The sequence below is a fragment of the Prinia subflava genome, chromosome 16, assembly GCF_021018805.1.
Source record: "Prinia subflava isolate CZ2003 ecotype Zambia chromosome 16, Cam_Psub_1.2, whole genome shotgun sequence".
Taxonomy (NCBI): domain Eukaryota; kingdom Metazoa; phylum Chordata; class Aves; order Passeriformes; family Cisticolidae; genus Prinia; species Prinia subflava.
This window is the reverse complement of record NC_086262.1, coordinates 11,008,760-11,031,210: the sequence shown is the minus strand read 5'-3', so window position 1 is coordinate 11,031,210 and position 22,451 is coordinate 11,008,760. Positions and strand designations below refer to the sequence as shown.

Below are 22,451 nucleotides of genomic sequence, written 5' to 3'. Positions count from 1 at the left end.
GTTTTATACCAAGGTGCTGGGCTGCTCTCTAAAGCTCTCTGGAAGGAGGCTGGAGCCAGGTGGGTGTTGCTGTCTCCTCCCAGGTAACAAGAGGCAGGACTGGAGGAAATGGCCTCAAGCTGCACCAGGAGAGGTTTAGATTAGGTATTGGGAAAAATTTCTAGGTGGGGGTTGTCAAGCCCTGGAACAGGCTGCCAGGGGAGGTGGTGGAATCACTGTCCCTAGAAGTGTTCAAAAAACATGTAGGTGTGGCATGGGAACAGGGTTTAGCAGGGCTGTGCTGAAGTCAGTGATCTTAGAGGGCTTTTCCTACCTTAATTATTTTATTTTATGTTTTTATATCTTATATCTCACTCAATGAGCACTGGCTGATCTCCACTAGCTCAGCCTCAGAACAGGGAGATGCCACATCTGAAGTGTCCAGGCTCCAAAACAATTACACAAGAAATATCAAATTTGCTCCAGATGTTCTTCACATTCCCCCTCAGGTCATGCTACAGAAGATCAAAACTTGCACAGAATAAATTGTTTTGGCTCACAAATACCCTTCATGGTTGTTTAGCAGTGCCAGCCTCCCACCAGGCCCTGTTGATCTGGAGGCTGTGTAAACGCCCAGAGTGGCCATCCCTGCCTTGCTGAGCCTAGAAACCATTCCAGCCCCATCTGTGGGATGAGCTGGGAGCTTCAGATTGAGGCTGGTTTGCACAAAGAGCAAAGGAACCTGCACATGGTCCCTGCTCACAGAGCCAGCCATGGAAAACAGTAAAAAATTGTTTTTTAGGGGAAGCAAATATAAGCACAGGCCTGATCATGCCCACTTTTGAATCCAGAAACATCCAGACCCCAGTTTAGGACAGATGGGTGTCCAACAGGCCCTGTCTGCAGGTAAGGAGAGTTTTTTGGTACAAATGTTGCAGGTGAGCTCCTGCCCCTGCCCAGCAGGGCTGATAGGGATGGGCCAGAGCAGCTGCAGCTGGGACTGCTGCCCCAGCCTGGCTCAGCCCCAGCCCTCTCCAAAACATCCCCACACCTCTTCCTTCAGCACTGCAAGGTGACAGAGAGCACAGCCAGGCTGTGGTGACATTTGAGCTGCTCACTCAATGTTCAGCTTTCCTTCAGGTGTGCTGGGGTGTGAGGCATCCCCAGCCCCTGAGGGATGGTGACACCCCTGCCTCAGATGCCAAATTCTGTGCTGACCCTCCAGGCTGCCTCTGCCCAAACCTGGTTTGCTGGAACAAGGGCACACAGAAAACAACACAGCCTTTTTGCTGTGCAGGGTCAGCTCCTGGAATTAATTGCTGCAGGATGTCAACAAGATAAAATTCAGCAGGATTCAAGAGAGGATTAGACAGTCCTGTGATCAGGAACGTTTGTGCAATGCTAACTGGGTCAAAGAAATACAAGAGAAATCAAGCACTGTGCTTCCCTGAAGGGCTGGGCTGGTACCAGCTGGGTTTAGAACAGATTCCTCCCCACCTCCCTTTCCCAGTCTTTTTATAGCAACAAGCAAATAGCAGGGCCTATTGCAAAGTGTCTTCTCTTCCCTTATAAATAATAAAGCACTGCCTGCTCTAGGAAGTCCTCGAGACCAAAGTGACAACTGATCCATGCTACAGCGCTCAGCAAAACCCTCCCCTTGTCACTTTAGAGGCAGAAAATGAAAGTTTCCTTTCTCTGCTGCCTCTAAGCTTCACATCAACAATTTCTCAAGAAGGGAATGAACCACACAATAAACAGGCTGCAGATGAGCTGCTTGTGTCTCCACCCTGAAACTCTTTTCTAAGCATAATTAACCAAATTAATTATATAACTGTACACTAGTGTTAACCAGAAAAACATGTGGGGTAAGTAGCTGGATCCAGAAGCCAACAGTGGTATTATAGGGAAGTGTCAGGGGGATAATGGGAGTGATGGTTTCCACCATCAAAGAGAGGAGAAGAGAATGGGTCTTGCAACAAGGAAAAAGAGGAGCAAAAATCTCAGGATTTTAGAACAGAGTTCACTCCAGGTCAGCAGATTCTGCACCAGGTGCTCCAAGGTGGGACTTGCCATGGAGGTAGAAGGTGGAGGCTGGGGCACCCAGTATAACCTTTTACCAGATTATATTTTTCAGTAGAAAGATGCTGACAAACATCCATAGTCTCTGCACATTTTTCTGACACGTAGAAGTGCTCCTGGCACAATTGGCCAGCAGGCACAAGGCACTGCATGTGACAGCAAGGGCAGTGCAGCTGCTCTGAGCACATCAGTTCACTTCATTACATTTCCCTGTCTTCAATAACAGGATTCTGAGAGAAAAGTCTCACTGAGGCTAATGCTGGCAACAGAAAATTACCTGCTGATCTCAGACAGGCAGCAGAAATCTTTGGGTTCTGTGCTCAAAGATGAAGTCTCCTTCCTACAATCTATTGCAAAGGATATAGGCTAGAAAGGAAAACATGTCAGCATTTAAACATCACCCCGTTAGGCTTGGCAAAAATTGTGATGCCTCATGTATTCAAAATTTTCATAGTATGATAGAATGGTTTGGACCTGAAAGATCATCTCATTCCAACCCCCTGCCAGGGCAGAGACACCCTCCACTAGACCAGGTTTCTCTAAGCCCCATCCAGCCCAACCTTGAATATTTCCAGGGATGGAGCAGCCACAGCTTCTCTGGGAATCTTTGCCAGAGCCTTTGCACAGGGAAGAACTTCTTCCTAATACCCAATATAACCCTGCCCTCTGTCAGTTTGAAGCCACTCATTTTCGTATTTCCTGCCAAAAATGAAAAAGAAACAAACCCTCCACACCACATTTAGTTGCATCTAATAGTAATTCTAGCAATTTAATTTCAAAAGGAAATTCAATATGTTTTTATTGTTTCCCTTTTCCCTGTTCTTCAGAAACAGCAATGGCTAAATGTGTCCTGTCCCAGTTTGTCAGACTGAGACCTGTAGGGACTGTGAGGTCCCAGCTATCAAACCAAACATTGTAATTAGCCTTTATTAGAATCTTTCCTTTCTCATCAATAGTATCAAGTACCACATTTACACTGCAGTTTGTCACATGTTTAAAGAAGTGTTTTTTGATTAGGTAACAATAAATAGGCTTTTACTGCTCCTGGTGCAAGCACTCACATCCTGACCCACACGGGCTCCCAAGGTCTCTCAGCTCCATTGAACTTCCACAGACAACACAGAGTTATGTATCCTTATGGATCAGAACCTTTTCAGATGTATTTTAAGTTTCTGCTCTCAGAACCTTGTACAGAGTGTTCCAGGCCAGCAGTACAGGACTTTTAAAATCCCTAAGGAAACAAAGCACTGCACCACATGCATTGCTTTTCCTGGGGACAGGAGGGAGCCAAGCCACCTGCCAGACTGAAGGCACAGTGCTCATCCTGCTGTGGAGAGGAGCTCCAGGCAGGACAAGGCCGTGGCTCTGTACCCTCCTCAGACTGTTTGATCTCTCTCAATACAGGGCAGTTCTGCCCTTGCTGAAGTCCCTCAGCTCATGGGGTGAGATTCTCACCCACAGGACAAGAGGGAGTAGAACCAGTCCCAGAGTCCAAGCTGGGGACTGCAGGTGTGACCTGCTCCACCACCCAGACACTCAGCACCTTCAGCTAGCTGCTGGCTTTTGGAATTATTTCTGCTTTCTAATAGAAATCATTCCTACTTGGGGGAAGAAGATTCATAAGATTAGCCAAACATATAAGAAAAATATTATTAAAACACGCCCCAGATTTTTCAGAGCAAGCAGAGAATCACAGAGGTAAAAGATGAACATGTGTTGCAATGCCAGGTGGTTCCTTCTCTTTATTCATTTCACCAGTTCCTACAGGACATGAGTAATACACAGACAAATGTAAGGGAAAGGCTGACTGACTCCTGAGGATGATGTAACGAGTTGAAACTGCACTTTTCACACCATCACATTGAAAGCTTAATTAAATAGTACAGCACGCCAGAGACTTGGCACTGGACCCAGCAAAAACGCAAACTCTGTTCAGTGGAATGTGAATCCTGTGTTGGGTGCCACAGGTCAGACTCTGCCCTCGTGCCTGCAGGGCCCTGGGGGTTAGGACAGGTCTCAGGGAAGAAAAGCTGTTCCACATGCATTTGGTAACTTCAGTTTTCTGCACTCCTGATTATGTGAAAGCCCAGTAGAGTCAATGGAAAATTCCCCGTTGACCGTTTTGGGCCAAGACCCAAATCTCTACCTTCTCTTCATCTCCCTCCTCCCTCACTGGTCTGCGGATAAATGATTCCACCTGAGGGAGAAAAGGTTACACAAGGTAATCCCAATCCTTCTTGTAGTCTATTACCTCAATTTACACCAGAAGTACTCCTAGTTTACTACCCGCAAGCATTAGCAGGCATAGGCTCCACTTACACAGGGGTTCAGCCTCTCAGAGAACAGCTAAAGTACTAAAAACCTTCAACTGCCTCACACACCAACTGAAAATACTGCAAATGATGTGAAAATACATAAATCTGTGATGTCAGAAACTGAAAATCAAAGAGCAGTTGAAGGAAAAGCATGTTTGATTTGAGGTTGTCTCACTGGGCAATGCATGTAGGGTTTTACTGGGTGTAGCTGTTCTTACTCTCTGGCAAACTGGCCAGCCCTTAACCCAGCACTGCCAAACCCAGCATGTCCCCACGTGCCACAGCTGAGCTTCTTCTAAATCCCTCCAGGGATGGCCACACCACCACTTCTCTGGGAAGCCTGTTCCAATGCTCTACAACCCTTTCCATGGAGAAATTTTCTAGGGAAATCTAATATCCAATCTAAACTTTTCCTGACTGTCCATTTCCTCTTGTCCTGTTGCTGGTTACCTGGAGAAGAGACCAACCCCCACCACACTACAGCCTCCTTCCAGAGAGCTGTGGAGTGGGAGGAGGTTTCCCCTGAAGCTCAGTTTTCAGAGGTATTAACCAAAGTAAATATTCACTATCTCCACTGGCTTCCTTTGCACTGCAACCTGCAATTGATCTTGCTGAGCCTGCAGCAGCTGTTCCATGGTTGCAGCACAGGCACCCCAGGATGCACCTGAGTGCACAAGAGGGGCAGGACTTGGCTTCCAGCACCCCAGCACCATGAAGCACTCTCACAGGCCACTGGAGCCTGGCATCTTCCCAGAAACCTGCAGAGAAAACTTAAACTTAAGGAAAAAAAAGAAATAAAAAGGGTGTAGCCTCATCAAGTGACCAACGTGTTACTTAATCTCTGTGGTCACTAAAACCCAGAAGGAGGGTATGTGTGTTTTTGTTTTCTGTACTGTGTGCTTCTTTACAATAAACATCTAGCATTTTTAAATAAGTCAGTACTGACCACTGTTACACTAGGAAGATTTAATCAAAATGTACCACCTTATCTTTTAAAAACTGATAGTCTGTGAGAACACTAGGCTTATTTTGGAATGAGAAAATATTCAAGTATAACAAAGATCCCTATAAATTGCTTAATTAGATTTACTGCTTTCCATACAGAGTAAGGGAACATTTAGAGAGTAAAACATTACTGCCTTTGGATTAGGAAGGGAGGATGAAAAGCCAGAAAAGAACCACAACAGTCACCTTTAGTGAAGTATGGCTTCTCCCAAGAGGTCACTTCATCTGCCTGGCATAGTCTTGTCCTTTCCACTTACCTTTTTCTCTTTGGGCTCAATTCCACAGGTTTTAAGGTACTTCTCTTTCACCAGTGCCAGTAGAAAATACAAGCCACACTGTTAACTGCTTTGATTTGGGAGATTCTCACCCTAGAAGGTCCAAATCCAACTTTTTTCTAACACTGAAGAGCCAGTGGACATGGGGTATGAAGGACCAGTAACCAGAGTCTGCCCAGAGAGATTGTGTAGTCAATTCTATTAAAATAGCTCCAGTTATTTAACTGCAAGTTAAGCAAAGCCAAGATTTCTTTGACCTGGCTGAGGACAAAAGACACAGGCTCAGCTGTCCCTTGCCTTTGAGGGAAAGGTGCTGCTTTCTCTCTACATTATCTGACAAGGACACTGCCTCTGTTAATTTTGGCAGTTTCCCTATCACATACTTGCATATCCCCATACTTGCATGTCAGGTTTGTAGATTTTAAAAGTTTGTAAACTTCAGTCTGGAACCATGTAACAACTGTACTCATCTGAAAACATAAACGTTAAGCAGATTAATGTAACAAGGGAAGGCCCTACTGAATGATTTTGTCACAGAGGACCAGGTAGGTCCTTCTCATTCCCATCATGACAGCTGGATTTATAAAACCAGTATTAATTGTAATGGATGTTACCCAGCCAACTGCTGCCACTAGAAAAAGTTCATCCCTGGGCCTGAATTCCCACAAATATTCTTCAGAATAATTCTAGAAGCCACACTTTGTACATGGCACTGAAATAGGCTCAGGCTGTGTGCAGCTGAAGTCTGTGTTTGCCACACCATCTAGTGGCAATCCTGCAAATGTGATGGGAATTAACATCTCACCCAAGGGACAAAACCAAAGAGAAACCACAGCTAGGCCTGCAAGGGACCCCCTCACACTGCTGGGGACTTCAAGCTGCTTCAAGAGAACACATTTTAAACCTACAAACAAGCTGAACATCCTGGGCCTGTGGTATTTATGGCAACACTGCACTAGGTAAATTATTTAACAGCAAAGCAGCACCAACATACTGAGCATGGGCTCTGAGGAGGGCAGTGGTGCCAGGAGAGGTATGGGGTGTTTCAGTGCTCCACACATAGAGGTGTGACCAGTGAATGATGTTTCCTGCTGCCAGTGATGGGAACATCACACCAAACGTGGTGAGGCTGCACTGTTACAGACACTGAGACAGGGAAAGAACGGGTATGAAAAGACACCAATGACAAGAGCTGGCTGAATCTCATTCCTGAAAAAGAAACTGAAACTTTGTTTCCCTCCCATAGTAAATCGAGTGTTTGAAACCCTTTCTGCTGTCAGACCCCACATCTACTTTGTGCTTCTGGAGCAGTAAGGAAGGAGCAGGGTGTACAGGACTGAGACAAAACCTCCACTGCACAAAGGACCTTACAGACTGACCTGGAAGGTCAGAGCATGGCCAGCTATGAAGGCAAGGGCTTAAGCTCTGAGTAGGTTTGGACAGGGGTCTCTGCAAGCTCTGGAGGCATTTCTGATCATGCCTTCACTTTGCAATCCAAACCCAACTGACTGGAGAAGATCTCCAGTGTACAGACCTCAAAAGCAGCAGGAAGCACAGCAAAGTCTTTCAGGGATTCTCAAGTTCCTTATGCTTCCATCCATTATACCCTTGACACACTTCACTCACTTTGGCTGTAACTGTTGAGGAAGAGCTTTATGAATCAAGTTAAAATATGAATTAAGACTTCAAGAAGGTTTGAAACAGATACTGGATTTATTGGTCAGCTATGAGTAGGAAAATACATTGGTAAAGAAAAAGAAGACCCTGTATATAAATATAATACTAACTAGTTAAAATTTGACCAAGAAGAAAGTTCCACTGAAGAGAACAGTAAAAGCCCTTGTTTACCATCAGACCATATTCAGTTTCCCATTTATCTTATTGAAGAGCTGCCTATAGACAAATGCAACATTCTTTGAGCTTAGTGCAGATAATGTGCTGGTTTTTGTTACATGAATGGTAAACAAGAGTTAGTCCAGTGCATTACACATTATACAGAAGTACTGTGAATAAAGACTAAGATATTCTATTTTAGACACTACTTAAACATACCAAGACACTTAAGAGTTACAAATTTATGCAACCAAAAGAAAAGAATAGCAGTTAACATACTAAAAAATACTGTGTCCGGCTGGATGAGAAAGGCTTTGCTACTGAAGCGGTTAACTGAACTTTTCAAAGTTTTACAGTGTAATTAGTTTTCTTTTTCCCCCTCCCCCACAATGGTGTTGCAATTATTTTCCCTTTCATACAGGTTTTGCATGGTTGAAAAAGCAAAGCATAAGCTATTTTCTAAGCCTGCTATTAAAAAAAACTTAAACCCATGAGATTTGCTGAAGTTACATCAAAGATGCATACAATGCTCTTAAAATCAGTTCAGTCAAATGCTGGCCAAATTTACCTTTAATTTAAAGCTGCTAAAAGGACAAAATAATTACAACACACACCAATTTATATGCTTTTTCCCCTCCTACTTGTGTTATGTTAAAAGCAGTAACTTGTGGTATTAGTCTTGTACTCTAAACAATTGTTTTAGTTAAAGGTGTAGTTCAATTTACACTTTGACACCCAGAATTCTTGGTAAATGTAAATAAAACTAGACAAGAGATGGCAGAGTGTACTTTAAGTGGAAAAAAAAGCCTGGTCTTACCTAAATAAATCCTTTCAACCCCAAGGATGTTCTGTGACTTTTGCTATATGTGCTTTTACAACAAGAACACTGAAGGTACATTATGGCAACACCCAAAACCACCTTGAATAAAAATATTGCAAATAACCACTTCATGTTAAAAACTATGAAGCAAACATTTTGATTTTGTAAAGACACGGTTTATTGCCTTATTCTATATTATAGCTGGAAATTGAGACTTTTGAGTTAGATTTGTTTGACACAAGTATGTATTTTCTTTGAAAGATTGTTTGACAAAGTTTATCTCAGCTCTGTTTTGGTGCCATCTGGTCTTTCCCTATTTTCAAAACATTTCTCCTTCCTTCCTTCAGCCCCCGAGTCACAGCTGCAGTCCAGTTAAAACCCAGTGAAGTCAAAGGAGTGTCTTTAATGGATTCAGAGGGTTTTCAATCAGGACTTGATGGACTACTATAAAAGCTGGAGGAAATAGTTATTCAAATGGACCCTTAGACCATAAGGTGACTAAGCAGGAACAGTTGTGTCTCCAAAAGCACAAGGGGCCACATTTTCACATGCTGTCATAAATTCAAATATTTTTTAAGACTAAGCAATAGAGGAGAACACATACTGGATAAAGCTCAAACCTTTAGAATCTAACAAGTGCACTCAAGCTCCAGCATCTATTAAAGTAAATTATCCCCCTCTAAAAAAATACAAAATGAGTAAGTGCTTCCCTTCCCCTTCTGTAAAGCTTTCTGGACTCCTTACACAATCCAGATATCAGAAAACAAAAATAGTTTGCTTAGTCTGACAAGCTAAATTGGCTCATCATTTCTGGAAATTGTCATGATGTACATTACCAAGACATCATTAAGGAAACATGAGTAAAACACCTTTTATTCACACTTTACAAAAAAACCCCAAAAAACAAACAGAAAAAAAATAACACTACGCATTAAATCTACTACAGCAATACTACCAGCATTTCAATGTACTGATTATAAACTGGACATGTTTGGTGTTTTTACAACTAAAACCAAAACAAGATAACCCCAAGAGATCAGGTCCCAGACAAGGATTCAAGATCAAAAATTCTCATATTGAAATTTTAAAATGTACATTTTACACATCCGAACTGTTTGCAATTTTTACTTTGAGCTTAAAACAGAACGGATTGAGCACGCTTGTGTGCTGACTACTTTTTAATAAAATTTTGAATCATTATTACCAATTCATTCTCTTATATATAAAAAACTCATAATATTTAGAAAGTTTTCTCTTAATGCTCAGTGTCCTTTTGCTTCCCTGCCCGCAGCTGAAACAAAAGCTGTTTAAGACCAAGCTCTATCTCCATTATTAATTTTTTTTTTTACATTTATTATTCAAGTTGTATTAGTCTAAGAAGATGGTGAATTCTCCCTTTTAGGATACAAATAGACAAGTTAAATTTGTAAGCTGTTACATAATTGGCTTCATGACACAAATGGCACTGAGGGTACACTACAACTTCGGTCTTGCTTGACACTTTAAAATAAGACTTGGTCACTTTAAAATATGATCTGAAGAATTGTCTTTGGGACCTGTATTGAAGATGCATTTATTTTACACTGCTTCATTAATAGAAAATGTAGGGCTAGGTTTTTATCTTCAAGGAATTATACTTTCAGAAACTGAGGAACACACAAACGAAAGAGAATCCACATGATAGTAACTCTTAGTGGGAGAAACGGCACTGTGCAATGACACTGAAAGAAGCAGTGCATGGGCATTAGAAGCTAGAAACTGTGTACCCATAACCTGAACATGTTCCAAAGTGTGATATTCAATGCTTCACAAAGGAAAAAAAAAGATGCCACAGCTTATACAAAAGTATCTTCATAAAATTTTCACAAGTGTTAACATTATTTAAAAAAATAAAAGAGGATGCACAGGATCTCTCTGCATGCACAGGCAGTGCTAGTTGAGAACAAATTTAAGCAGGCACAGTGGAGATAGGACAAATATTTAAAACAGAAATGAAGAAGCTGTACACAAGTATTCCTAGATTTTACTTCAAAAGTTAGAGATGAGAAAAATGTCTGAGTGTGTACACATCAGCAATAACTTTCAATCCATATAGGTCTACTCATATTCACTGCTCAGCTTATCTGTTCTGCAAGAACTCTATGCCTCTTTCTTTTTTTTTTATCAGAAATAGAATGCATTTTGTTAACTCTAAGATATTAAGATTTTACAGGTTTGGATTTTGAAAGCAACGTTCTCAATGGAACATAAAAAGTAGTATAAAAGGGCTAACAAAACCCTAACAGTGCAAATCATTAGCAGAGAAAACCTGTGACAACCTCTTTTACACGCTGGCCTTTATAACACATGAAAACAGATAAAAATTTAGCCTTAGTTTACAATACAATCATTTTCCAAATCTGATTTTTCTTTTTTTTTTTTAAAGTACAAAATCTCATAAATCAGGTTTTCTGTTGTTCATATACAATCAATAAAGGCTAAATTCAAATTCTATATTTTACAAACAAGTCTGAAAAAGGAGGGAGTGAAGTACGGAGAATGTTCTGTGGATGTTCCTACTGGCCTCAAAAAAGTAGTGCTACAGATAACTGTGCAAAGAGAATACACTGTATAACAATTCCCTATTTCAAGGCATGAAAATGTCACGTTGGAGAAAAGAAACAGGAAGGTTAATTGTAATGTATTAAAGAAAGGTGCAAATGCACCAATCGCTGTGGAACAGTATACAAAGTATATTGGGCTCAGAATTGTGTCTGTTGATAGCACCTGGCTTTTACTATGTCTTTAGCAAATAATTAGATTTAAGATTAAGATTATTAAGAAAAAAAAAAATCCCTGTTGGCCATACCTCACTCCTCTATATTCAGATTTTACAATTGTACAAGTTAGATTGAGGTTGCCCTCTAAAATGTATTTGACTACCTCCTGCCAGGGAGATGGATTCCATTTACAGGAGGCAGGAAAGGCAGCAAAAGCTCCAGTTGTGCAAAAAGTGAGAAGTGGTCAGAAGGGATGAGTGGATGTGGACAACCACTTATATTGTTCTCTATTAACCAATGATGATCCAAAGGTCCAAGAATGCCAAGTATGTTTAGCTGAGGTTTAGAGTAGAAGATGTAATCAATAATACCCTAAAACAAGAGGGGAGAAAAAAGATTGTTGTTAGTATTTATTCTTGTCTCAAGTTATTATTCCAAACAAAAGGTGAGCTCAGTGTTACAAGTAATGAAATATCCCATTCCTTCTCTATAGCACATCACAATTTAGGAGATTTCTTCTTTCTGTATCCAGTGGGATGCTCAATATACATTAGGAAAACAAAAGAAAAAGGCACCCTTTATCACTTGTGCTATGCATTAGTGGGTTTCAATTTCCAACCTCCTACTGAGCTTCAAATCACATTTCACTGATTTTGAAGAGGAAAAAAACAATCCTTGTTTTCCCTGGGCAAAAGAGAACTGAGATTTTTCCAGAAGCAACATGGATTATTTCCTTGCACTTGACAGCTTAAGTGCCCCTGTCATTTAGCTTGGAGTATCAAAATACAAACTCTTACTGTTTACAGGGAAGGTTAAGAGCATCCCAACTCTTGCAAAGCTATTGCAAGTTATTAAAAAGATTAATATGGTTTCTAGGAGATTGAAGTGTTGGCCATTCTAGTTTGCTATGTTTTAAGTATAAACTTGGTGAGTTTAGCTACTTATATGACAACTTCATTGAACAAATCACATTAGTTACACTTGAAAATGGAAAACTTTTCCAAAATGTAAGCAAGTCCTTACCTTGAAGTCAAATGTGTAATTTGTATAAGGCATTAGACCATTCTCATAGGCACTCTTCAACTTGAAACCATGTGTAATTCTTCCATTTGTTGTCCCATTTTTTCCATTGCAGCTGAAGTTAGTAAGACTTTCATTGTATCTCAGTTCCTTAAAATCTTTGTGGTTTGTTTCCACTCCACCAGTGCTCAAGTACTCAACAACACCTGGGAGGAGACATTACAAACCAGAAGGTATCAGCAAACGTTCACCAAATAAGTGTGTGTAGGTAGTTGAAGTCAGACATGCAACTTTAGGCTTTACATAACCAAAACCTTAACAATACACAGTACAACCAACAGGAGCTCTTTTAAAATACTGCAGAGCAATGTGTATCAAGAGCAAATGTCACCTAGAACAAAGAGAAATACTTTGACTAGAAAAAATAATAAGGCATAGATTGGGAAGGGGAAAATGAAAAAAAATCATAAGTATAATTTTGTCAATGCTAGTTATTGGCTGCCTCTTCTTGCTTTTATGCTCATGTCATTCAATGTTCTTCAGCTAAAGTGTTGCAAAAAAGGCAACTTCTGAAACACTACTTCAAAAGAGGTTAAAGAGGCTGCAAAGCTAAATTGATCAGATTGGTGTCATAGAAAATTATGATTATGCCTCAATTTCAGAATACCTCTGTTAAAGTTCTGGAAGGTAAAAGAAGCAGTTAAATTGTTCTGAAGACATGACCAGACATGTGAACTGGTCACTGCAATCACCACTAGTGATCCTGGCCTTTCCTGGGATCAAAAAGAATCCCATTTGCATTACTGCTGAGCAGTAACTGCTCCTTAAAACCCTAACAGATGTTAAGAGCTGCCAAGATGAAGCCAGAAGGAAGGGGGCCAGGAATGGAGATAACTATATTGACCAACCAGCAGTAAGAAGGAGAGTTGGATCTTAAGTACAGCACTGCAGCTGGGTACCTGAGCAAGCAAGGTGGCAGTCACTGAATGTGTTCCTTTCTTGCACTTTATAAAGTTGCCACCAAGTTAAGAAACAAAGTTCCATGTTAATAAAGAGCTCTGCAAAGTCCCCTTCTGAAGGGGATGTGTTGAATTTTAGAAGTTCTAAGACATGACAGAAAATGATTGTATGGTAGCAAATTTAAAGGTAAAAAATTATCTTTCCACACTTAAAATTAAGAAAACCAAATGATCAGCAACACACTCATGTTTCCAGTTATTTTTGGAAGGTATTTTAAAATACAGAGACAAAGTGGGAACAAAATCACAGTGGAAATGCTTCTGATAGACCAGCCACAGCTCTACTACAGCACAGGCAATAAGGTCACTCACAAATGAAACAGTTCTCTCTCCTCTTTTCTCCTACCTTCTCCCTTCTCCTCCTCTTCCCTTAGCACCGCTAGAGCTTATATTATCAAACAATGCATTCTCTAAATTGAAAAACTTAAAATTGTTACACACTTGAAACAGTCTTAAAGAATAAGAAATGGAACTCTTACCAGAGTCTGGTAGAGAATTGAGATCTGCACACAGTACAAGTGGAATGGTTCCAAGTTCTCCCGAAACACCAGGTTTGAGACTACGAGAAGCTTTATCAATAATGTTCTTTACCTCGGACAGGAACATCATAGTCTGAACCAGCTTCACATCAGAATAATCTGGGTCCCAATGCATATGTGCATTAGCTACAAGAACTAGCTGCTTTTCCATCCCAAGATGTGGCTTTCCAGCTAAAATTTAAAATCAGTTATTTATTTAAAATCAGTCAGTGACAGAAAACACTATTACAGAAATTTAAACAAAATGCTTAAGGAGACAAAAAAATAAAACACCAGTATGACTTCAAGAGGGTTAATACCATTTGAATGAAGAGGGTCAGATAACTCCTCTTACATTTAACAAGTGTTTTAGTTGATATAAAGCATTGGGAATGATATTTCACATTCAAGACCATTAACAGACTATCTTTTTACATGTAATGCTTTTGTATTCACTGAAAATTACCATAAGTAACAGATAATCCTAATTACAGGCAAATGTTTTTCTAAAAAATTACAGCAGCTTTCCTCAGGCTATGATTGCAAACAGGCTCTGCTCATCTCTTATTAGGCAACAAGCTCTGAATTCTAAGTTATCCACATTTTAAGTTACCTCTCTTCCTGGAAGTGTTTCTTAAAAGGTTTGTTTGGTACAATCTGAATTAATGAAATATCATTTGGATAAATATAACACAGGCTGAGTAGGTTCCCAGTGTGATACTTATAAAGCCAATTTACATTTCCTAAATTAAGAATGACAGGGCAGAACAAACAGGTTGTATAAGCATGACAGTAAAGCAAATAAATTAAAATGATGGAGATACACGATCTAGAAACACAACTAACACCACCTGATTCTTTGGTACTTGTACATAATTCTAAGAAAAAAAAAACCCAAAACCAAACAACAAAATCACTCAAACTCAAGTTTTTATATCTTTTTTTCCTTAAAAATACAATTGGGGAAAAAACCAACATTTAAGCAATATGACTTTTCCCCAAAATCCTCTTTGGAAATAAATTTGTCTGAATATACGATCGGCAAAGCTAAATTCATCTGCAGAACCTAGCTCCTCTTGTTTATTACAATAAGAGTAATTTTTTTTCATTTACAGAATACCATCTATTTTAAAAATAAATAAAACAGGACTTACATGACATTTCTATCAATTCCTTTCGCAGTTCTAACAGAACAGCAACTCCAATATTATCTTTTGTCATAACTCTGTTCAGCATAGCCTCTGAACCTTCTGAATTTGCCATTGCTAGTTGATTGAACTCAACAGTATGCTTTTGAACCAAAGTAAATCTGAAAGAAAAACATATGTAATTTTTTTCAGCAGCCAGATACAGTTGGAAATGTTATCAGTAATTCTCTTTTTAATTAAAGCTCAAATACATTTATGATGTGAAAATATCAGCCATATCATTTAATAAAACAGCATTCAACCAGTCATAACATCTCATAAAATCCTAAATTTAAATCAAGTGATAGAGTTTTCCTAGCTATTTTCATGTAGTTTATAGTACCATAGTTACAATTAAAAGATTTTGTTGCAAGAGAGAGAGGTATTTTAGAAAAGTCATGCTTGTTTCTTACTCTGCATCTGTTCCTGGTGCAAATATTCAGATTTAACCGAGAGGGACTAAATAATTTTCCAAGCCACTGGGTAGCAAACCTGGCACCTACATTTACTTGTGCATACACAGGAATGGAAGCAGGAAGGGATATTATTACTGTCACATCCAAAGTTGTACAAGTGCAATATGACACAACCAGTAAGTGCTGCAGCTCTTAAATGATTAGGGATTTTTTTTACAGAAGTGTGCAGTGATGCCTTCTCGTTTGCTTTACCAAAGGCTAATGTGTCAAAAAGTCAATGTCATCTGAGGCCTTATTTCAGTATTTTGGGGAATTAAAAATTCCTTTACTCAAAAAACCAAAAGGCATGAAAATCTGCTTAATTTTTCATTATTTCCTTTATTTTCTATTATTATCACCTAATGGTTGGGACACCCACACTCAACAAGTAAAGGACAGTTAAGTGAGCTCCCAACCAGCACTGCTCAAACAGAATGAAATTTCATTCAGCTCAATATTTCAAGGTTAAATTTTTTATTGCTAGCTCCACACAGAATGATCTCTCTCATATAAGCCAGTCTTTCCAGGGGTAGGAATGCTCTGTATGAAACATTGCCTGGCTACAACAGGACAGTTAAAGCCCAACTGTTTGAACTCTAGACCAACCTGAGAAATTATGCAAAAGACTGCAAGAGACAACAGAAGGCTTAGCAAACCACATTACTCACTTTTCTGTTTTGAAAAATATTGCACAACCATCAACATGTTTTCTTTCCTGTTCTGACATTGTCCTAGCTCTAGATTTTGGACTGAAGAATCCATTATAGCCACGTTCTTTCAATTCTACCAGGAAAAAACTGTAGTACTGCTCTGTTTCAACCTCCTGTAAAGTTAAGGAAGCACAGCATGAACATTCCATTAGCAAAATATAGAAGACAGATATTATTTAGACTCTTCAGAAGTGTAAATCACTTTCAAATTAGATTTAAGGAGGAAAAAATCTAAGAATTAAGTACATCAGAGAATGCAAATTCAAGAGCAATATCCCTATTTTAAGAAAATATAAATGAATTTCTGTAATCCCTGGAGTTATGATTATCTCAAGCCTCTTATTTGAAAATGTGTCAATTCCAGCCCCACATACACACAGGCACAAAGACATCCCCACGAACATTGCTTTGATCAGGGGCTGCTGGTTCCCACTCCAACTGCGGGGGCTGAGAGCTTTCTTTTGATGTCAAGCAACAAATAATGCTCTAAACATCACTTCTGCTTCTTTTGTTTGCAGAAGGGTTTGAAAACAGACCGTTTACTATAAATACATTTAATGTGAAGAAACCAGCACGTGGGAATAGAAAAGGAAAAGAAAGAATGGTGTATTTTTTTTTTTTACCTGCAGACTTATGATGTCAGCGTTGCAGCTCAGTATTTCCTGCATAATGGCTTTTTTTCTGTATTCCCAGTTCAAGGCCCAGGATGGACAATAGCCATACAGCTGCCGTGTGGCATATTTGTCACAGAGGACGTTGTAACACATGACAGAGAACAAGGCTGCAGAACAATAATTTTACTTACACACTGATAGATTAAAAAAAAATACAATTATTATTTAAAAAATATTATTATTATGTTCTTGATTTTTGTCTTCTGCGAATTTATCAATTCACGCTTCATTTGTTTCAACCAAAACACAGCATGTGTATCTATGCTAAAAAAATTGTTAGTTCTTCTAGGGAGACAAATTACATGTTTGGACTTATGGCAGCTGTCTTCTAGCATTTAATTAGGAAACAAACACCCCCCCCTTTATATGGTTAACACAGTGAAGAGCAGAAAAATGTGTTTTATGCTAAGTGGTGCTGTACTGTGAAAAACCCAAACCAAAGTAAATGTATTTGAACACTTGTATTTGCCAGCTACACAAAGGTCTGCAAGTCTACAATTAGATTCTTTAAAATCTACCTTATTTATTGCCACCTCAAACTGTAACAGATCCACAGGCAGGTTGAGGATCCTTTCACACAAAGAAAAAGTGTAGGAAATTAACCCCTCAAATACTCCCACCTCAAAAAGCCATTCAGGCATAGGACAAGAAATATCTCCTCTCTGTATTAATTTGAAACAGGAGTAATAATGAGACAGGCTGGGGCAACTTGACAGGTAATCCAGCAGCATGGATTTTGGGGGCTATTTTGTTGGGTTTTTAGGTTTGTTTGTTTTTAAAAAGCGCTTAAAGAATTTGTAATACAACAATGAGATACTTGGAAGCTCCTCTCAAATATAGAAAAAAGAAACAAGACCATTGTTTGAAGATACAGGGAACAGAGGAAAAGGATCTTGGGCTGACTGGTGTCGAAGTTTAGCATTTTGGAAATAAATAAATAGGTGACAGCAAAACAGAAGCTGTATTAACATCATGATCTTTGAAGCAATCACCTTAATAATGGGAGAATTATCAGTCCTGAAAGAGAAGATACTGCAATAATTGAGAAATACATTAAGATTTTTGGTGTGCAGGTAAATAGAAAAGATAGTATTTTAATTTATGCAGGAAAAAAATTAGTAAAGAATTAAACATGACCTAAATCCCAACAGCAAGAAAAATGCTGAATCAAGGATGATACCCTGGTTACTTCAAACAATTTTTCATTTTTTGGAAATCATGCTCAAATGCTTCCATTTTTTTATTCTTCAACAAATGTTAAATTAAGCCTGTTATAATTCTGTCATTTAACTAATTGTGGACAACAGCTTCAATTCCTGTGAGGGAGACATTAATTAAAAATAAATTACTTTAGAGTAAAAGATGGGTAAATCTGGAACAGGTGTTCCAATTGGGATAGAATGACTTCAGCTGGCTGGTCAGCACTGCAGAGATGATTGGTTAATTTAAGCATTAACTTCTTTTCCAGTAAAGATCAACAGCTTTGATTAAAAGGAAAAGAGAAGAAATGAGAAATCCTTGAAGTGTTACAGTACCTGTTGGTCTTGTACGGTCTGGTTCTTGCAACATAATCCAGGATCTTGGAGGTGGTTGTTCTGTTGAAACTATGGAAACATTTTAAAACAGAGATACAACAAGTGATAATCACATTTATTTCACACAGCAGAAATAAATGTTTTAAGAATGATCACTTACTTCTTTTTGCAGTACCTGCCAAATTATCAAGCAAATAGTTCAGTAGCCGTCGTGTCCCATCTGGTTCCTGATACAGGTTCAGAATATCCTGTGTAAGTGGGTTTCCTACAAACCAATTCACAGGAATATTGAATAAAATATACAGAACTATTGCAGACTTGCATATCAGTGTTGCAAGCTGACATCTTGGAGACAAGATCTACTATGAACTGCCTTGGGGTTTCAGATCTGAGGTCCTCAATCCCACAAAACCCTGGATGTGTGGACAGCCCTAGTGAAGTTTAACATTCCCTGCTCATTCTGCTGCGGGACTGAGCATCCCAAAGGTCGGCCTTGGACTAAGAGCAGTGAAGAACTTGAGTGGTACAACAGGCAGAGCTGATAAACACAAACACAGGAGCCACCTCTGCTCACTGTGAAACATCCACCATCAGCTGATCTGACAGTCAGATCTCAGCAGAGGCTCTGCCATCTGCCAAACATAAGCAGATTGCAAAAATTGTTGTCATGGACAACACACACTGCAAGTGCCCAGTTTTAAGGGGGATACAAACAGACTTTTGAGACTTAACAGTGTTTAGAGTATTATATGTCTCAGTGCTTCTGATTTTGTGACTCAAAATTCCCCAAGGTCAGCAATTTTATAGATAGAATCCATAAAGTTCAGAGGGAAAAACAAATGGGAAAAGACTTAAATTGCTGCTTGCATAAAAAGTACAGAACCCTGCAGCTGTACAAAGGATGTTCCTTTCTGGCTGGAGATGTACCACAGTTAACCACAGACTATTTCTTAGTTAAAGCAGAACTGCATTCAACCCCCATGCAAGCAACAGAAAGCTTCTGCACACTCTGCAAAAAGAAAAGGAAACCTCTTTCTATGGGCACTGCTCTGCTAAACTGGTTATTTTTCTAAATAATCCCTAAGTAACAGTATTTATAAACGTGGAGTGAGCAGCTCCATCTGGGATTGCTAATCAGTAACATTTTACCAACCAGCAGACTACAGCCATTACAGCTCAGCAGCAGTATCACTAAACAAGAAGAGATACCAAGAAAAAAACAGCAATACCTTTCAGACCCAAAGTCTGTAACTGGAACAGTTTTCCCAGCTCAAAAGGTAAAACTCGTAACAGGTTGTTATTTAAATGTAGTTCCCTGTAGACAGAGCAAGAATCATATGGGTCTGAAAACAGAGCAATGTTTATCTGCAGCAGTACCAGAATTGAACTATAAGAGAATCAATATAGTAGCAAACCACAATATTGAAAAATTCAGAGACTAAACAGCAATGGTTAGGGAAATCCTGCTGTACTCAGAAACACACACCCAGACAAAACACATTATGTTGAAGTACAGAGGAAAGGAGCTGTTTGGAGAGTTTATCTTAAACAGTCAGACATTTTGTGAACATTAGCAATAATTAAACACTTTAATATCTACAAGTGATGATGTACAACAGCTCAGACAAACCAGGCCAGGAAACAGGTCAACTGTGATTAAGAAATAAAGGCAAATTACATCCCTGAAACCAAATTAAAAAATCCAGGATCATGGCAGTATGATTACAGCTATGGCATTATCATGCAGTACTCATTTACAGCAGTAATTTTCTGTTGGTTTGGGTGGTTTTCTTTTCATAATTTCAGTGGTAAGACAAAATATGTGCTTTGTAACTCCCAAAACCAATATACAGACAGGAACAGAATTCCTGTCCTGGACTTTGATATTCCAACAAATCGGGCAGAGAAAACAGACTTTTCACTTTCCTAAATTAATTCCCACTAAGCAGTGAAGACTTTTATGGAATCAATCAGTATAAAAGTTGCTGCTCCAAAGTGTTTAGAACTTGGTGCCTAGAGACTTGACAAGTATTTCTGAAAAAAAAAAAGGAAAAAAAAGGGAAACCTGGAGAGCAAGAGCTAATTTAACTCTTGTTGATTTCTACAGAACAGCATTTGAGGGTTTCAGTGTCCTTCTGTCACAAGCAGCCCAGAACTGACTCAGGATTTGAGGTGTGGCGTTAGCAATGCCCAGCACAGGGGGACAGTCACTGGTCTGGTCCTGCTGTCACACTCTTGCTGACACAGGCCAGGTGCCATCAGCTTTCTCAGCCATCTGGGCACACCTGGCTCACGTGCAGGAGCTGCTGGCCACCCCCACCAGGTCCTTTTCCACCAGGCAGCTTCCCAGACACTGTTCCCCCAAACTGGGGCACTGCTGGGTTGTGGCCCAGGTGCAGGACCCAGCACTCCACTGACTGAACCTCACCCCCCTGGCCATGATCCAGCCTGTCCAGATCCCTCTGTGGAGCCCTCCTGCCCTCCAGCAGATGAACCCTTCCACCCTTCCAGCTCTGTGTCATCTGCAAATGTACTGGGGATGCACTCAAGTTCTTTCAAGCAGATCAAGAGAACCTGTTTTACAGCTGAGCTTTCCAAGATAACATGTTACACTGCTTATTTTTTTCTCCTTTTTCTGCAAGATCAGAAATCCTACTGCTCTGACATCTCTTTTTTCAACTACTTGCAGTAAAAAAGGAGATGAAAGGAGTCTTGGGTGAACTATACAGTACAGACCAAACCCAGAGCTCCAGATGTGGGAGCTGGGAGAGCTGTTATCTGTTCTCAGTGTTGAGAGCACAAATGTTTTCTGTGGCTCAGGATATCAGCAATGCCCAGGGTTGAACTACCATCAGTTTGAACAACTTCCCAGAATCCAGGGGAAGTGTCTGCAGCAAGAAAGAGCCAGCCTGGAACACAAAACCCCAGCCCAGCTGGGACCTGCAATGTGCTCTCACATAGGATGTGCCTGTGGGTTTTTCTTCCCTTTCACTACAGTGAAAACAAACCATGGAGCAGCTGCAATTACTGAGGAGCACAGTGGGTTCATGCACAGCTTTTCACATCTAGAGATCTGGGCTCAAGTGCTGTGTTTTAGTCATAAATAGAAAGCTTATGTGATCCTAGACCTCAGCTACACATTTCACATTTATAAGATTTACCCGTGTCTGCTCAGAAGAAACTTAGGACTTGCAAGAGCTGAAGCTTCACAGAATCAGCCAGAATAAATCAGAAGTGCAGGGAAGAAGGCATAATGTATTGACATTACTGATAACTCTGCACTGCTAAACTAACCTCATGTCACAAGTGTTACATTTACAAAAATGTTTTAAAAAGAAAAAGACTGAAAGGAGGCTAATGAAGAACAAAGATGTATTTGAGACTATTCCAGTAAATTTAGGGTTGCTAGCTCAAAATATCCAAGGAGCTGGATAAAGAAGGGAAGAAACCTGTTACTAATAACTGCTTTTAATTGAAATAGTAATGCAAAGAAAGAACTAGAGCTTAGAACAGACTCCTCTCCAGTTGAAAGCAACTATACAACATGCTACAAAACAGAGCTGCCAATTATGCTTCAAAAAGCAAAGTCTCTTTGCTCAGCCTCCAAGGTTGAGACTTGAACTGCTCTGGAATTTGAGCTTTTAGCACCAATTTAATCAGCTAGTTTAATCCTCTCCAGCAGAGAGAACTTTTCTAAAGGGGAGGAAAATGCAATGACAGATATTTCTATGTGCAAACTTGCTTTGCTTCCAGTTGCCTGAACGCTGTGTTGCCAGTCCATTTCTCCATCATTGTCTTTACTTCCAATAACATTCTCGTTACTTTCAGACTCTCTATTTTCCAGATTTGAGAAAGCTGTTCAGAAATATCTTCAAAATTAACAGCAATGAAGGCAATTACTGGCAACAGTCTAATAAACCTAAGATAAGGCTCTTCCTTTGGGTCAAGGGCAAAAAACTGTGGCCTGTAAAAATTTACTCTTATATAAATTATTTATTTATTTATGTAACAGTGCTTTTACAAAGTAAAATGCTACAGCCTTAAGTATAATCTAAATAGGCATCATTATTCATATTTCACTTCCAAAAGGAGTTTTCATTCCATGTTAGCTTTGTACATCTTGGCATTACAAAACTGAAGGGAAAAAAACCCTCAAAAAGCTGTGATTAGAATATATTTTTCTTCTTCCCAGTTTGCACAGGATTGCAGTTACATCACAGCAAAGGTGGGGGAGAGATGATACTAGACATGTTGCAATTGTTATACAA

At 39.6% G+C, this 22,451-nt stretch overlaps 1 protein-coding gene across 3 annotated transcripts in view; it reads right to left on the bottom strand.

Moving 5' to 3' along the window:
• Positions 1-7,343: 7,343 nt before the first annotated feature.
• The window catches only part of CNOT6 (CCR4-NOT transcription complex subunit 6), a 33,031-nt gene continuing 17,923 nt past the window's right edge, over positions 7,344-22,451 (bottom strand). For 2 of the 3 annotated variants that reach the window (XM_063413193.1, XM_063413194.1), the window contains exons 4-12: positions 19,413-19,498; positions 18,344-18,448; positions 18,184-18,252; positions 16,598-16,755; positions 15,933-16,087; positions 14,777-14,931; positions 13,584-13,814; positions 12,089-12,291; positions 7,344-11,437 (exon numbers count right to left, since the gene is read on the bottom strand). In XM_063413193.1, coding sequence (XP_063269263.1) covers positions 11,225-11,437; positions 12,089-12,291; positions 13,584-13,814; positions 14,777-14,931; positions 15,933-16,087; positions 16,598-16,755; positions 18,184-18,252; positions 18,344-18,448; positions 19,413-19,498 — 1,375 coding nt within the window. In that variant the 3' untranslated portion in view covers positions 7,344-11,224. The remainder of the gene's footprint in view (positions 11,438-12,088; positions 12,292-13,583; positions 13,815-14,776; positions 14,932-15,932; positions 16,088-16,597; positions 16,756-18,183; positions 18,253-18,343; positions 18,449-19,412; positions 19,499-22,451) is intronic. The other variant, XM_063413195.1, reaches the window with a different exon arrangement.